At 36.5% G+C, this 17,168-nt stretch overlaps 1 protein-coding gene and 1 pseudogene across 5 annotated transcripts in view; both read left to right on the top strand.

Moving 5' to 3' along the window:
- Positions 1 to 17,168, top strand: part of LOC106880559 (transcription factor mef2A) — a 215,061-nt gene that overhangs the window by 180,784 nt on the left and 17,109 nt on the right. For all 5 annotated transcript variants that reach the window (XM_052967168.1, XM_052967166.1, XM_052967164.1 and 2 more), the window contains one exon: positions 2,548 to 5,629. In XM_052967168.1, coding sequence (XP_052823128.1) covers positions 2,548 to 5,629 — 3,082 coding nt within the window. The remainder of the gene's footprint in view (positions 1 to 2,547; positions 5,630 to 17,168) is intronic.
- On the top strand, positions 7,829 to 7,943 carry LOC128247748 (5S ribosomal RNA; annotated as a pseudogene).

Here is a 17,168-nt window from a genome sequence, read left to right as displayed (position 1 = left end):
AAAAAGCTCTTCAATCAATAATTTCACTTCATTTTGTAGAATATTTCAGTCTTGTTGTCTACCTTTCTGACAGGGACAACCTATGAAAAAATGTGTTTTAAAAATTTGCCTTTTTTTTTTTTCTTTTTAAAACTAAAACAAGGAGAAACAAAGAAAAATAGTTGGAAAAAAAGCAGTGCTGACCTCACTGTTATGTAGTGTTGCCTAAGTACTAGTAACCAGAAGGAAAAAAAAGGTTAATAATGAATGGCATAGCTGTGTGGTAAGAAGTGTCAAGCATTGGTTAATTATTCAGTTCTGTGGTTATCTACAGAAATTGTTGCATAGCTTAGTTCTATGTATCTTTGGTTGCCTAGCTCAGTTCTATAGATCATTGTAGTCTAGAAATGGTTAACTAGCTAACCTGAGGAAATAAAGTTACAGTTTGTTCTCAGTTACTAGTCCCAATCAAGCTAATATCTTGATCGTAGCATGAAATTAAGGTTTAGAGTTGGGTAGATACCAAGATCTATGGTCAATATTTTGATCTTTATCTGGGCCCTACATTACAATATCTGAATTTCTCTAAATTTTCAGCTGTCAAATTTGTTCCAGAAGCAGCCCTTCTTGTTCTATCTATGTGTCTCGCTATTTCACACACCCCACTCTTTCTTGCTAACTGTCAACATATAAGGTGCATGAGCTTATAAAGCACACAGCAATTTTAAGCCACAACACTTGTCTATCTAAACTTTGACCTTGTGTATATTACAAAATACAAGGTAATTTTCCTAGGCCCTTTCTCTTATAGCATGCTTTATAAGTTGTCAAATAAGGTAGTATTTTCCAACGACCATACCTGTTTGTTAGAAGATTGGAAATGAAGGGGACCACTCTCATGAGAGTGACACTCGTTTACAACTATCATGCAAAGACAAAGCAAGTAGACAGAAACATATGCACAAACACACACATGCATGCACAAACACACACATGCATGCACACACACACAACAGATTTCTTTCAGTTTCCATCTATCAAATCCACTCATATAGCTTTGGTAAACCTGTAAAAAAATACTTGCTTGTGGTGCCACTCAGTGGGATAAAACCATTTATTTGGGAAGCAAACTTCTTACTAGACAATCATACCTGTATCTCTAGTCACACCTGCCCCAATAACCATGCCCATGCCTTGAAGCCATGCATCTTATTTTAATTCTGTGTAGCATTTTTATAATATACTTTTAAACCTTAACTTGTTTGTTTACACTGAGCGTAATGACTATGTTGACTTCAAAGCATATTCCTGTAACAAATAACTGTATCAAAAGTTGATGTTTTAATGGTGTTTCATAAACTGTTGTCACAACAAAAATATCACATTTCAAAATGTTGACACTCTCGTGATTTCCTTAAGAGTTACTGAATTGCAAGCTCAAAACTAATAGTTCGCTGAATGGAAATATTAACTAGTGCCTTGCTTCAGAAAGAGATATACATAAAACTGAAAATGCTTAAACTGAAAGGCAATGGGGAATAATTATTGTAGGTATGGCAAAGCACAGACATTGTTGTGTGGTAAGAAGCTTGCTTCCCAACCACATGGTTTTGGATTCAATTCCACTGTGTGGCACATATGTATATATATGTGTGCATATGTCACTGTCTCCTTGCCCTGACATCATGTGATGGTTGTAAACTAGTGTCACCATCAAGCAAGTGGTCCTTCATTTCCAATATTTGGTCAAAACATGTCTGATTATGGGGGAATGTTACCTTACTTGGGAACAGGTGAGGGTTGGTGACAGAAAAGGCATCCAGCTACAGAAAATATCTGCATCAATGAATTCTATCTGATCCAGGCAAGCATGGAAAAGTGGACATTAAAAAAAATGATGATGATGTTGGAGGTGTAGAGATGAAATAGTCATAGATCCATTTCTGTTGCGAGCAATTTCATTCATCATGTTCTTGGGTTTAAGCAGTTTATTCTTCATTGCTTCAGTTCACCTGATATCTGAAATAGGTATGTGATCATCATCATCAAAGAGACTAGCATCTTATCCCCGAGGGGCTTTATTTTTTATTTGTTGTTGATGTTTAGCTCCTGGTTTGTTGCGACTGATCAAACTTATGACAAAAATCATTCTGGTTATGCTCATCCTGTCTGATTTAAAGATGTTTGAGGGAAATTTAGCAGCTATTTTTGGCATGCTGTATAACCATAGAGAGGCCGTTTTCATAGCTTAACATGTTAGAAACAACTATTGAAATAAAAGCAGTTCAGCCTTCCAAGGCAGTCCAGTCATGACAGTCTTGTTTTATTCAGTTACACCGCAGTGGGACTACAATATATGCACTGTGTTCTTCCTTTTAAGACAGTAGAGCATGGTTTGTTGAAATTTGGCAGCCATTTGGAGCAGGTTGAATGTTCATGAAGATGTTCCTTTGTTGACTTATGTATTCATGTGTGTACATATATATTTGGTAGGGGGAGACCTTTCCCTCAAAATTTCCAATTCTAAATATTGATATGATTTTCATATATTTATTTTTTCTATTTCAGTTGATGGAGTACCGTGATGCACCTCCCAGCCCTTCAACATCAAGTGTCACTTCAGTATCAGCGTCTGGTTTGGATGCTCTCAGTTCTCCTACTACCCCAGCTTCTCCTGTACCTGAAGAAATGGATGATGAACGTCTTCCAAATGAACTGCTGGAGGAGATATGCGAGGATATGGGCATAAAGGACAGTATGGATATTGATTTAATTGACTATATGATGGACCAGACATCACAGATGAACAACACACAAACAAATGAAAACTACTGCAACTCTGTAGATATTACTCATCAAATGCATAGAACACCAGATATGGGAATGGGGATGAAAGGTCCAATGATGCCAAACTTATCAATGCCAATGGGTAAAGAGAACATTCAACATATGAGTAGCCCTCATTATCCGCTCATGAACAACGTGTCTTCTTCACTGCCCCGTCATATGTCTGGGAAACCAATGCATCATGGTAAATCTTCCCAGTCTTACGTTGGTAAAGCAATCAGTACACCTCTTCACATGCAGTCAGAGCAAGGGTTCAAGGCTCCTTGCGCTCCAACACAACTAACCTCATCAGTTCCATCAAATTCCACCAATAAACACAGTAACTATCACCCAATGCCTCAAAGTCAACAACAAACCACTCCCACCAACTGCATGCATTCCTCCTACATGTCATCATCTATGACTCATAGCTGTTGTGGTGGCTCTCATCAACATCATCCACATTGCTCTACACCTTCATCGGGAGAAAATTCTAACTTTCATACTCGAACAGTAACCTTTGCTGAAGGCCCACCCAAAATTATGAACCATAACCCCACGTCTTCAAAATACAATATGGTGGGTATTGGCAGCAGTAATGATGTACACCACCATAACAGTAATAACAACAACAATAACTGTCCTCAGTCTCAGAATCACGGACATGCTCCTCCTGGGAAACCTGAAATGTATCGTCAACATAACTCAGCCTACGCTTTACAGCCTCAGAACAAATATGGCCGTCCCTCACCCCCTGTGGTCAATGTCCAAAATATGCAACACCACATGAAAATGTCGAACAATCATCACAACTTCAATAACACTGCAAAACTATCACATGCGGATTGTTTGCACCAGCCAATGCGTCCTATGTCGAATTGCAGCTTTAAGTATGATGATCAGCAGTTGGCTGCTTTACAAAAGGGTAACAATGGTAGAACTTTAGAGTCACCCCTTGATCAGGGCTACTTCTCTGGAGATGCAGCAAGTGTGAAAAGTTACAGTTCACAGTCTTCGGTATGCCAAAGTAACGACATGTTGTCATCACAAGATAGCTTGACCATCAAAACAGAGCCTTCCCAGCAGCATCACCACCCACAGCAAATGATGTATAACAGGTCGGACATGGCCGGACAATCAGTTGTGAAGACTGAAAACATGATGTTGTCTGGTGCTGCAATGAACCAAAATCAAAGAGAACATATTTCTAACATGAAGCAATATTCTTCCCAGCAACAAGCTAATGCATATGCTTCCTGCAACAAACAATCATCTCATCAAGGTTGTATCCAGCAATATGGGTTTAATATGTCTACAAATATGTCAACATGTTCATCAGATCCATCACAGAAATCAGTTCAATCTAAAATACTTCCACGACTCAATCATAGCAAAGATGTGGCTCCCTACACAGTGCCTAGTAACAATGGGCAGGCCACAATTAATCCTTATCATGAATTTTCTCAAGGTGTGCCCACTTCTGATCAAACTGGTTTGGACAATAATAATGCAGTTGTAGACTTTCCCACCAACTTTGGAAAAGAATCTCTGAATTCTGAACATAATCAGAACCCTTGCCAAAGAGTTGGTAACTATGGCAGCTCAGATTATACTGGTCAACCCAATGGAAGTTGTATCATGACAAACTCTGACTTTCCTCCATCTAATTCTCACTCCTCTAACATCCCACCTCAGCCCTCCCCTAATACTTCTTTCACTAATTACAGATCGCAAGGTAGTGAAATGGGTCAGGCAATGCAACAAACAATGGCCCATTCAGGACCGGCTTATCAGAGTGCCTGTTTACCAAAAGGGTTGGAAGCTAATCAGCATTTGCAACATAACGCGGAGCATGTTGGGGGTTACCCTGGAATGCCTAACCAGTTAGCACCAGTTATGAAACCATTTAAACAAGACCCTGATAGTCAAGGGTACAGTGCTCAAAAACAACCCTACATGCATGATGCTCACATGACATCACAGAATCAACTGCCAGCACAATCGTGGTCACAGCAACAACATCATCAGCAACAGCAACAACAGCAGCAGCAGCAACAGTTACATCAGCAACAAGGATACCTTCCTATGAATATGAACAATTCTTTACAAATGCATCATTCAAATTCACGCTACATGTGCCCCCGGAGTGCAGTCCGGCCGCCGTCACAGTGTGTCCAATCATCTGTACCACCTCATTCCATTTCAAACCCCAACATGTCACACATGGAAATTAGAAACAGAGTAGGGATGGATCTTCCATCTAACCATTTAGGTCCTCACCATCATCCAAACATGCTGAATGGCAATATGCCACCACAGGCATGTCCCCAGGGTAATTGGCCAGTAGATATGGGGAGAGGGGCAAATGTTAATCATCAAGTTCCGCAGCCTGTAAATTCAATGCAACCTGTACAAATGGTGCCCCAGGCCAAAATTCCTAATGCTGGACTTCAACATATGCAGTTTCCTCCACATTCTGGAGATCCAAACTGTCCAATGGGGGTTTCTACAAACTGTAAGTTTTCTCACCGTCCACCAATGCTGTCTTCGCAAGAAGCATTTATTGAACATCTCATCATGGACAAATCTAGTGCTTACCGCTCTCATCCCCTCTTCCCACTACTCCGGGATTTGATGATTACTTACATGAACTTCAACTCCCAATCCATCCATTACCAACTAATCCAGCATTTACCAAGTCAGTTTGAACGCTTACTTCAAAACTTCTTAAACCGAAACCCACCTCGGGGAGATTACCAAAGCAACTACGCTGTTGAGAGTGTTATCATGGATGCACTTCGATATGCACACAGTTCTCTCATTGGTAAGTTCTCAGATTTTGATATTATATTTGGACTTTATGAGTGATATCCTTACTGAGGAAATTATTCATTTTCTATTCTATTCCTTCCAACTTATCTTTGTGCACAATAGTGTTATTGTTTACAAGTTTCCATTGGGCCCATCACTGTTTCTCTTTATTTCTGACTGTAGGCAGTGACAAAAGAGTGTCTTGTTACTTGGGGGGAAATAAATATCACAAGGCACTTTGCTTGACAAGCACAATTTCTCTTTTCTCATTAGTGTTTACATCTTTTGCCAGTTTACATTGGTGAATAATACACATGTTTTTATGTCACCGACCCACATCTACCACACAGCCATGCCTGCACCTATAAGTAGAAGACACTTGCTCAAGGTGGCATGCTGTAAGACTAAACATGAAACCATGTGGTTATGAAGTAACCTTCATGACCACACAATCAAACCAGTTTTGTTATCATTATCATCATTTAACATCCATTTCCCCTGCTGTCATGGGTTGGACAATTTGACAGGAACTGACAAGCCGGAAGACTGCATCAGACTTCACTGTCTATTTTGGTATGATTTTTACAGCTGAATGTCCATCTTAATGCTAGCCATCTTACAGAGTGGACTGAGTGCTTCTTGTGTGGCACCAGCAATGGCAAGGTCTACTTTTGCATGGTTTTTACAGCTGGATGCCTTTCCAAGTGCCAACCACTTTCCAGTATGGACTGGATGTCACAGGCATGGCTGAATTTTCAGGTTCTCTCCTGCTGTGTGGCACCCTGGGCAAGCCAAGTGTCTTCTGCTGTGTTTACAAGCTAGCCATCTTTGCATGATGTAGTGTATGTAAAAAAAAAAATGGTGATTTTGTGTTTATTTCTCCCAAATAACAATATGTCTTGTAGCATTGCACCTTGCAAGGACAAGTGGAATAGAAAGAATGAAAATCTCTTACTGGAAAACCAGGTAAAGGGAAGATTGGTGACAGGAAGATTATCCAGCTGTCAAATATTGCCTTAAATAAGTCTTCATCAAAGCAAGCCACCATGGAAAGGTGGACATAAACACACACACATACACACATAAAATAATATATATATGAAATATATATATCCAACCCATGCCAGTTTAGGAAATGGATATTAAATGATGATGATGATGATATGCATGGTGGGCTTCAATGAAGTTGCCATCAACTAAATTTCACTCTCTGTGTATTGGGCAGCCTGGAGCTGTGATAGGAAACACTTCCTCAGGTGTTGCAGGTTGTGAAATTTACTTCTTAACCACACAGCCATGCTCATATCAGAACAAACTTGCTGAAACTTTTCCTGTTATTTACAAAAATAAGGATTGTTGTTTGTGGTGGTGTTGATGGTGGCGGCAGTGTGCTTATCTATTTGGCTATTTTGTTTATAATAATTCTTAATTTTGGAGTGTATTTGTTGACATTGTCATTGAGCTCTCTATTGTTTGTGTTCTTCATGGTGTGCCTGTACTTATAGATAGTTAGAGAGATAGACTGATAGATAGCTAAATAGATGGGTAGATAGATAGCAGTTATATTATTTATGTAGCTGTTTACATTATATATACACTTTTGAAAGGATGTATATGCTTTTTAGTTCTTATCACCTTCAAGCCACATAGAAATCTCAGAGTAACATCAAAATATTATCTGCATTCTGTTTCTTTTGCATACTTCTAATGCATTTTTGTGTGAATATGTTTGTGTGTTTGTGTGTGTGTATATATATATATATATATATATATATATATATATAGTTTACTGTTTCATTAAGGTAAGATCAACAAAAAAAGTACTCCATTCAGTGAGAGACAAATATCATTTAATGTGCATAGTATGAAGATATGAGCTACTAATAGTTTCTTGCTTTGTGTCACCAAATAATCTGCAGGCACTGAGCACATGGTCTATTCAGTTTGCAAAGCAGGACACTTGTACAAGGTAAATGAAGAGAAAAAAGCTAAACATGTGAGTGTGTGCACTTGTTTGTGTGAAGGTGTGTTATAGTCTCTTTGTCTCAACATCATGTGATAGTTGTAAACGGGTGTCATTGTCATGCCAGCAGTGTCCTTTCCAAAAAACAAGCAATGGGAAAATATTACCTTACTTGGGAACTGGTGTAGATTGGCAACAGGAAGAGCAAGCATAGACAAATGGCCATTAAAATGATGACGTGTGTGTATGGCTTGCAGCCATATCACATTGAATACACTGGTTCTTGTCCAATCTCCAAAGTTAAGCGGTGTTGAGCCTAGTACCTAGATGGGTGACCACTTGGGAAGCCTAAGTGTTGTAAGCATCTTACACTTTCACACATCAAGCTAAGTAAAATCGTTGTTTCCCACACTTACAGGTTTGTCCTTTCAGGTGCCAGTGCCACTTAAAAAGCACCTGTGCTTGTGCTGTGTTAACGCACTTGTGCAAGTGCTGCGTAAATGCACCCATGCCAGTAGCACATAAAAAGCACCCAACACACTCTGCTATGTGATTGGCTTTAGGAAGGGCATCCAGCTATAGAAACCATGCCACACTAGACAGTTGGAGTCTGGACAGCTCCCTGCTAGCCAGCTCCATGTCAAACTGTCCAACCCATGCCAGCATGGAAATCAGAATTTAAATGGTGATGATGATGATATATATATATATAAGCTTCTAAGTCAAATAGTCTGGTTCTGTGTATATGCAAATTATTTTCTATTCAGACTTTCATTTTCATGCACAAATAGGAATTCATGTGCCTTGTTTTCCCAAAACTTGATAAAAAGTTATTAGGAGATTCAACTGGTTGTACACCTGTAATTGAGGATTTTTGTGTGTGTGTGTGTGTGTACCTTGAGCAAGTGTCTTCTACTATAGCCTCGGGCCGACCAAAGCCTTGTGAGTGGATTTGGTAGACGGAAACTGAACCCAGAATCATGTGGTTAGGAAACAAACTTTTTTACCATACTGCCACAAACTTTCTTTTTTAATTCCCTGTGTTAGTTTTTTCCAATCCTAACACTTTCAAATTTAATTTTTTTCAATCATTATTTTCTTCATACAACCAAACCACACTTTTGACCCTTATTGCAGGGTTGCAATCACCTTCCTTTTTGTGCCTTATATGTCAGAAAATAGGGTGGATGAGTGTGTGTGTGTGTGTGTGTGTGTTAGCATGTCAACCATTTCATGAAAAACATGGTAAAACTACAATGTGTTTATTTAACTACTTGTAATTGAATATATGATATATGATATATCATTAACAGTATGTGTGATGTATCATTAACACAACAAATTAAATTAGTTTCAGTCAATTATCAACTGTATAGTTAGTTAATTCTGTACTAAATTACTAATTAGCTAATCCTAACTGAGACTATCAATGAACAAAATAGAGCAAAGTGAATCAGCAGCTTTTATTCATAAATGACATCGTTAAAAACAAAACAAGAGAATAATTAGATGATGAAACAAGGATTTCTTGGTGATTTTGCAGTTTAGTGACCTTTCTTGTCTTTTTGCAATTCTACTCTGAATTGCCCATTAGTACTTTGGTAGAGAGTCAGTATTTCTCTTTAACCCATTAGCATTCAGATTACTCTGTCGAATGCAATGCTTATTTATTCACATTATTTTGAATTAATTATGCATTATCTTGTAGCTTTGAGATTTCAATGGTATGACTGTTTATTGTTTAGAATGACATTGCAGGGTAGGTGTGAGAGTCTGGATCTCACCAGTTTGAATATAAAACAGGTAGAACATTTGGGCCTGATGCGGCCGGTTTAAATGGTAAAGGGTTAAAACTAAAGCCATCATCATCATCATCATCATTATTATTTAATTTAATGTCCATTTTTTCTTGCTTGCATGAGTTAGATGGATTTTGTCGAGACAGATTTTTCTATGCCTGGATGCTCTTCCTGTCACCAACTCTCACCTGTTTACAAGTATGGTAATTTTTTTCCCCATAGCTAGACGATTTCCACTGAAGAAACAACTTTGCTTGTATGGCAATTATGCTCACTTGCAACCAGCACGTGATGTCTAGACAAGGGTACTACAAACACACACACACTCAATCAGCTTCTTTCAGTTTACACTCATGGCTTTGCTCAACCCTGGGCTATATAGTATTAGTCACTTGCACAAAGTGCCATCTAGTGGGATTGAACCTAAGGCCACATGGTTGAGAAGGAAGCCTGCATCTGATGTAGTTGTTTACAAAGCCAAGATGTGAAACGTGATGTTAACTATCAAAACAAGATGCTAACTTAACTATTGCTTTTTTGTGCAGATGGTGTCTCAAAGCTATTTTCTATTTAAGTCACAAAATTCAGTGTACAGTCTTAATCCTGCATATTTATTTGGTGATATTTCCTGCACACTTTCAGCAAGTACAATCAAGGCCATGCTTTTGTTGCTATATTTCAGTTGAAACACACAGCCCCTGTTTTGATTAATTTTAAAAATAAAGACAAATTTAGTTCAATAACTCTGTTATTATTAAACTGGTGCGTGGAACATATATAAACATGGAATATTATTGATGGAAGGTTTAGTTTTGAGCTCTAAAATAAGAAGTTTCTGTCATAGAACAAGAGACAGTCTCAGGCAGGTTTAGTATCGAAAGAGTTCAATAGTCTGGAAAATGAGGTCAGAATGACATAGATATATCCTGAATTATTTTCTGCAATATCTAAAATCATAAAAATAACATTACTTATTAACAATGTTTTTTTTTTTCCCCCTTACCTCACTGCATTATTTTGTGAAGGTAGCCTTTTAGGTGTTCTCTCTGCATATGTTGAACACTAACTTAACTGATGATTTTTAAAACTTGGTCCTTCTACCACACTAATAACTCATTCTTTCACCAGCAAGTGGGGAGAATCAATATTAATATATTCCTCCCACCCCTCTCTCTCTCTCTCTCTCTCTCTCTCTTAGTGTGTCTATCTATGACCATCTTTCTCTTGCATTCACCACTTTTTTTGGTTTTAGTTACCTTTCTGTGTGTGTGTGTGTGTGTGTGTTCTCATTTACATTTAATTATTTCCTTTCCTGATTTCTTACCATTGGCCTAAACAGCCCCCATTATATATATATATATATATATATATATATAGAGAGAGAGAGAGAGAGAGATAAATGGGTGGATAAACAGACAATATTTTAACTTAGGCATTCCTCTTTTCTGGTCACTATTTTTCTAAACACCACACACACACACATGCAAGATGGGACGACACTCTTGTTGGCCAACATCCTATTTACCATCAGTGTCAATTATACCTAGCTTAGAGCTTCATTGACACCTGTGACAGGTGAAAAAAAAATAGCCATTTTGAGAGGTGCTTCAGTCTACAACATTGCAAATTTTAAATGTTCTAGGTTTCTCCCCTTTTCAATGGTTCTCTAGAAAATTGTTTCCCAGATGACATCTATGGAAATATCTTTTCACAATTTTCTTTGACAGCTGAGAAAAAAGTGGATTTTGTTTTAACTTTACTAGCAAGCTTTACTGTACACTGTAGTTCTGTTTATTTTTCGCTTTGTTATTGTGGTATTATTCGCAAGGTTAGAATAGCAATAATGAATGTTGGCTGTGTGTGTGTGTCTGTGTGACATTTTGTAAATGTATATGTTTGTGTGTGTGTGTGTATGCAATAAATGAAATGGTTCTTTAATTGTAAATTTAATGGTCCATGTATCTTAATACTAATTACATTGTGTGTGTATAATTAGGAATCTCATTTTCATTTATGATCAAATAACCCCTGAACTAATTGAATCTTTACATACCACTTTATATTGTTTGTGTGTGTGTATGCATGCGAGCATGTGTGTGTGTGTATGTATGAATATGTGTATATAAGTGTATGTGTATATTTGTGTGCGTGTATGTGTATTTAATTTCACTTAGTATAATTGCTAACTGTTAAATAGAAAAATATTGTCTGCAGAGTGTTGTTTGAGATCAAGTGAATTTACTAAAAGGGATCTGGGAAAATGAGTCTAATTAGAAAAGGTCAAAGAGAATTTGTTCTGCAATTAGTACTGGTAATAGCTTCTTACTTAGGCACAAGTCTAATCTCTTATCCATCAGTGTTAACCACTGAATTCTTTGTTATTGCTGTTGTTATTTTTTATTTTTGTTTTTAATCTTTATTGTTTTAGCTATTTACTTCCAGTTCACTCTTAGTCTTGCAAACCTGGAACATTAATGATGCTCTTCCCTCACACATAGTATATACAGAACCATATTTTCCAATATGTACTTCCCTTTTTTTTAAGATGCCAGGGTGTGTGATTTGAAGGAGGTGTGGCTGCTATTGCTAGCAGGTCATTGAGACTCTCTTTTGGCTCTTAGTATTGAACCCTTTTGTTACCATATTTACATTGAAATATTACTACCTTTCTTTCAATTAATTCTTAGAATAATGAAGAAATTATTAGAATCACTTTGTCGTTATTAAGCTGATATTTGGAATACAAATTAACATGATGATAGGTTTTAATTTAAATCAATTTAAAACAGAAAGTTTTATCATAGAACCAAGCTCAGATTCAGGCAGACTGGTATCAAAATGTTTAATGTTGGCACTGGATGCCATTTGGTAAGAGATGAACTGTAGGTTAAGTTTTCCAATAATTACTGGAAAAGGCATGAATGTCATAAACTCTCATTTCCCTTTCCTTTAGAAATCTTAGATGTTATTTAAGAAACTACTCAAGGCCTTGTTGCAGACACAGCAAGTCATATCCGGAAATGGATATGTTTTAAGGAAAAAATTATAGAAAGAAAAACCATTACAGCATATTCAATTTCTTATAATTTTCACAAATGTTATGCACCCTAACAGTAAATGTATAGTTATGTTGATCTGTTGGTTCTAAATAATTATATAATGCTGTTGGTGTTATATATATATATATATATATATATATATATAGAGAGAGAGAGAGAGAGAGAGAGAGAGATTTCTAACTTTGGGATAAGGAGATAACTTTGTAAGAAAGGAAAATTTTGTTGATTAAAGCATTGCAAATAATTGACTGGTTGGTATTTTGTCAGCCCTAGAAGGAGAGAAGGCAAAAGTGTAATTTACTCAGCAGCATTTGAATTCAGAAAATGAAGGGGTATGACTAAGCATTGTATGGAATCTTGCATTTCTCTCATGCTACTTTACTATTATTATCTATATTAATGGCAACTGTATAACTGTTGTACAATTTAGCCTTTAAACTGCCAGCCAGATGTGGCCTCTTACACAGATCATACAATGTCATTCTAAGAACAAGAAAATTGTAGCAAAGCTGCATGATAATGGTGTCACACGTGGCATGCAGACCAATTTGTTTGACGTTACATTTTATTTTGATAGGCGCATTATGTTTTTTATTCTCCTCTTCCATTTTTTTAATGCAGTGTGCACATGCACATTGTGTGTTCATACTTCTCTTTCCAGAACCATCTTATGAACTTGTGGTCATGAAGAGTGCTTCATGCTCCGATGGTTGTGAAATAAACAATCACGTCGTTGAAATCTCAAAGCTATAAGATCATGTATGATTCATTCAGAGCAATGCAAATAAATAAACACTACATTTGACAAAATAATCTGAATGCAAAAGGGTTAATATTCATTGTTAAAAGATGTGCTGTAGCTATGTGACTAAGAAGCTTGCTTCCCAACCATGCTGTCTTGGGTTCAAGTTGTCATTGATAAATTGAATGTATGATTTAGATAAATACATTTTGGGATAGAGGATTGTCATTCCTGCTTAAATTGCTGTTGTTTGGATAGTTTAGGGATAGAAATAAAAGATCATTTTCATTTTATATAAGTATTTATATAGGTACTGGGTACTCAGTCGGTTTCGACGACAAGAGTTCCTGTTGATTCAATCAATGGAACAGTCTGCTCATGAAATTAACATGCAAATGGTTGAGCACTCCACAGACACATGTACCCTTAACATAATTCTCAGGGAGACTCAGTGTGATACAGAGTGTGACAAGGCTGGCCCTTTGAAATACAGGTACTATTAATTTTTGTTAGCTGAGTGGACTAGAGCAACAGGAAATAAAGTGTCTTGCTCAAGGACACAAAGAATCGCCAGGAATTGAACTCACAACCTTACAATTGTAGGCTGAATACCCTAAACACTAAGCTATGCACCTTCACATTTGTGTGTGTGTGCGTGTGTGTGTGTGTTATATAATTTCTGAAATCGTTGAGAAAATAGCATTCTGAGACTGGTAAGAATAACATTTTGAATATGTGTTTCCATGTCTGAAGTTGACAGGTTTCCTATAAGTTTTGAAAGCGCATTCAGTATTTTGGGGATTATAAGTAATTTACATATCTAATTTATGTCTCAAATTCTAAATTTTGGCTAGTATTCCTTTAAATGATAGCTGCCTCAGCAGCACAAGACCTCAAGATTTATAAGGGAGAGGAAATGAGATTTATATTACAGTCATGCTTTTCTCATTTCTTGCAAGTTTCTTTCACACTGGCTGGCTAGTGAGTGATCTGGTTTCTGTATTAGAAACTGTTCTTGAATGAAGTATTTAAGTCTAGTAGAGCAAGCACTAAACTAAATTCATGGCTTAGTTGTTAGGATGTTGGACTGATTACCATAAGATTTTGGTTTCGATTCCTGGATTGGACAGTGTGTTGTATTCTTGAGCAAAGATTTCATTTTATGTTGCTCCAATCCACCCAGCTGGCAAAAATGAGTAATCCTGTGACAGACCCGTGTCCCATCCAGGGAGGAATATATACAGCAGAGAAACCAAGAAACTAGCCCTATGCTCCTTATGGAGTGATACAGACTAACCATTTACTTATCTCTATATTGCAAGTTCAAATCTTTCTTGGGCCAACTTTTTTTTTTTAACTAATTTTAGTTCTAGCTCTTTTTTTTTTCTAACCTGGGATGATGAACCTATCACTAAATCACTAAAGATGTACATAGTGAGGGTCATTGGTTATCCTCTTGTTTCTTTACTCTCTCTCTCTCTCTCTCTCTCTCTCCTGGTGTTAGCTGTCAGCCAAGTAATGTTTCTTTTATATGCATGTGGGATGTAGGTTGTGCTTGGGATAAGAGGTGTTACTAGAAACCAATACCCTAACAATACCATCCATCCATGCTGTTGCCCTTTAGTCCCCCTCCACCCTCACATTTTTTGTTGTTTTTCTTTTCTTTTCTTTTTTTTTTTTTTTCTTTTTGTAACCTATTATAATACTTGTTGTTTTTTCAGTTTTCAGAATTGTAAATATTAAAGGTTGGACTTCCTGGCTGTCATTCTTGTATTTGTTATGATAGATGGTATAACACATAAGCTTAACCTTTTAACATCTCAGATAAATTTAAAGTTGGTTTAGGGAGTCAGAAGCGAATAGAAAGCAGAGCGTTGTTTTTATTTTTATTTTATGTATGTATGCATTTATGGCAGTAACATGGGTGATTGTTTATTTTTTTTGTTTATTTATTTGTTTGTACTTTTTGTTCTTTATTGGTTTTCCTAGCTGGTTTGGTCTTGCCTGACTAGCTTTTTGCTTCAGTTTGGCAGCTTGTAAAATTATAGAGTTTTCAATTGAAATTTTACTGGATGTCTATGTTAAGTTATAAGATTACATGGAGTGTGGTGGTGATGGTGGTGGAGTGTTGTTGTTATTATTATTATTATTATTATTGTTATCGTTAATTAGGAGTTTACCTCTAACCTTGGTGCAGTGAAATGTGTGATGATAGGGGAACCCTCTTTCTTTCTCTCTCTCTCTCAAAATGTTTTTGTATCAGTTTGAATAGGTTTGAATTGAACGAAGCTTTTTTTTTTTTTTTAGAAAACTGATTTTGAGATTAATTTTTATAGTGTTATCCATTTTTTTTTTTTTTTTGTATTTTTAATTTAATGTTGTGCTTAACAATAATCATTGGTTTTATGTTTCAGCTTAACTTCATGCGTGGTTTGTTTGGGAGGCAAGATTCCAATTTATTCATAATCTATATTGATCAAGTAGTAAATAATTGCTTTTGTTTAAAAAAAAAAAAATTCCGAAATTAAATTGAATCAACTCTTCATCCGATACTTAATTCATATTGATATTTTTTAATGTTGTCTACAAACTGAAATATTCATGTAAAATAGTAAAAATAGTAATGTTTAAAATGTATAATTAAAAAATATACTGCTTTCTTCTGTAATTTACATCTCTCACTTGCAATATTTTCTTGGATGTTTCAACAAGAATTATATTAAAAATTAACAATCTGTATATGTATTTAACGTGTGTGTGTGTGTGTGTGTGTTGAAAGTCTTCTAAAGTGCGGTATTTGTCTTGAGAAAGTGTCTCTTATAGAAGTGGAGTGTTAAAAAAACACAGAAAAATAATAGCGGCACCAAGCAAAGGTTGGCTAACATTGGGGTTGAAATTGCTAGATCTAGATTTCTGCTTGTTAGCTTCATCACCAACAAATATCCACATCACCTCGTGTTAAATGAACATCAGCTGCTGGCTGATTTGATTAAACAATGATTTAAAATTCAGTGATGTCGCATTTAACTGGCACCTGAACAGAAATTCGTTGTTAGCGACAGAAGCAATATTAGTTCAGAATTAGTGATCTGTGTACATTCTTTAAGTATGCATCTGTTGAAAGCCTTCTAAACTGCAGTATTCATCTTGAGAAAGTATCTTGTATAGTATTAAAAAAAAAAAGAAAACTGAAGAATATCAGCAGCAAGCTTGGCCAGCATTGATGATGGAGTTGCTGGATCTAGACTTCTGAGTTTTGGCTTCATCAGCTGCAAATATTCATGTCACCTCCTGTCAAGCAAACATCAGCCTTCCTTATTACACAAGGCCTAATTGTGACATTATCTTCCAAGAGGATTGAAACAAGTGAATCCAGAGAATCAGTCTTCAGCAACACAATATTCCTTAAGAGTAATGGCACAAAACTGAAGCGGGTGCTAAGTCAATTAATTTGATGACACAAGTTTATTGTATAGACTCCTATAGATGTAAAAAGTCACAACAGCACTAGACTAGCAGATTTGAAATTAAAATTTTGAAGGACAGCATGAAATACTGTAATCCACCCTTTTGATGCAAAGCACCAAAATAGATGAGTAATTGACTGGTATTTCTAGCAGGTTGTGTGATGGCATAACAGCTAATACTTGTTAGAGTACAACATTTATACAATGCCACAATGAACTACTTCATGTCAGAGATTGCAGTAAGGTCTGAAGTTCAGCAACAACCTAGTATATCTGAAAAAATAGTTATGTATATGTCCAGATTCCAACACAGTGCTCTGCTCAGACTGTAGTGCTGCACTCTATATTGTATTATCAGAGTTACATAAATGTCTCGATTGCAACACAGCACTCTAAATGATTAAGCTCTGCTTGTCCCAGAGTGTTGTATGGTCCTTATGTTTAACAAGGGAATAGTATATCTGAAACAAAAGATATGCAAATCACACCAAGTCATTTGCTTCAGGCAACAATATGCCAAAA

Source organism: Octopus bimaculoides, chromosome 4 (genome assembly GCF_001194135.2).
Source record: "Octopus bimaculoides isolate UCB-OBI-ISO-001 chromosome 4, ASM119413v2, whole genome shotgun sequence".
Lineage (NCBI taxonomy): Eukaryota > Metazoa > Mollusca > Cephalopoda > Octopoda > Octopodidae > Octopus > Octopus bimaculoides.
This window is presented reverse-complemented; position numbering and strand designations above follow the sequence as displayed.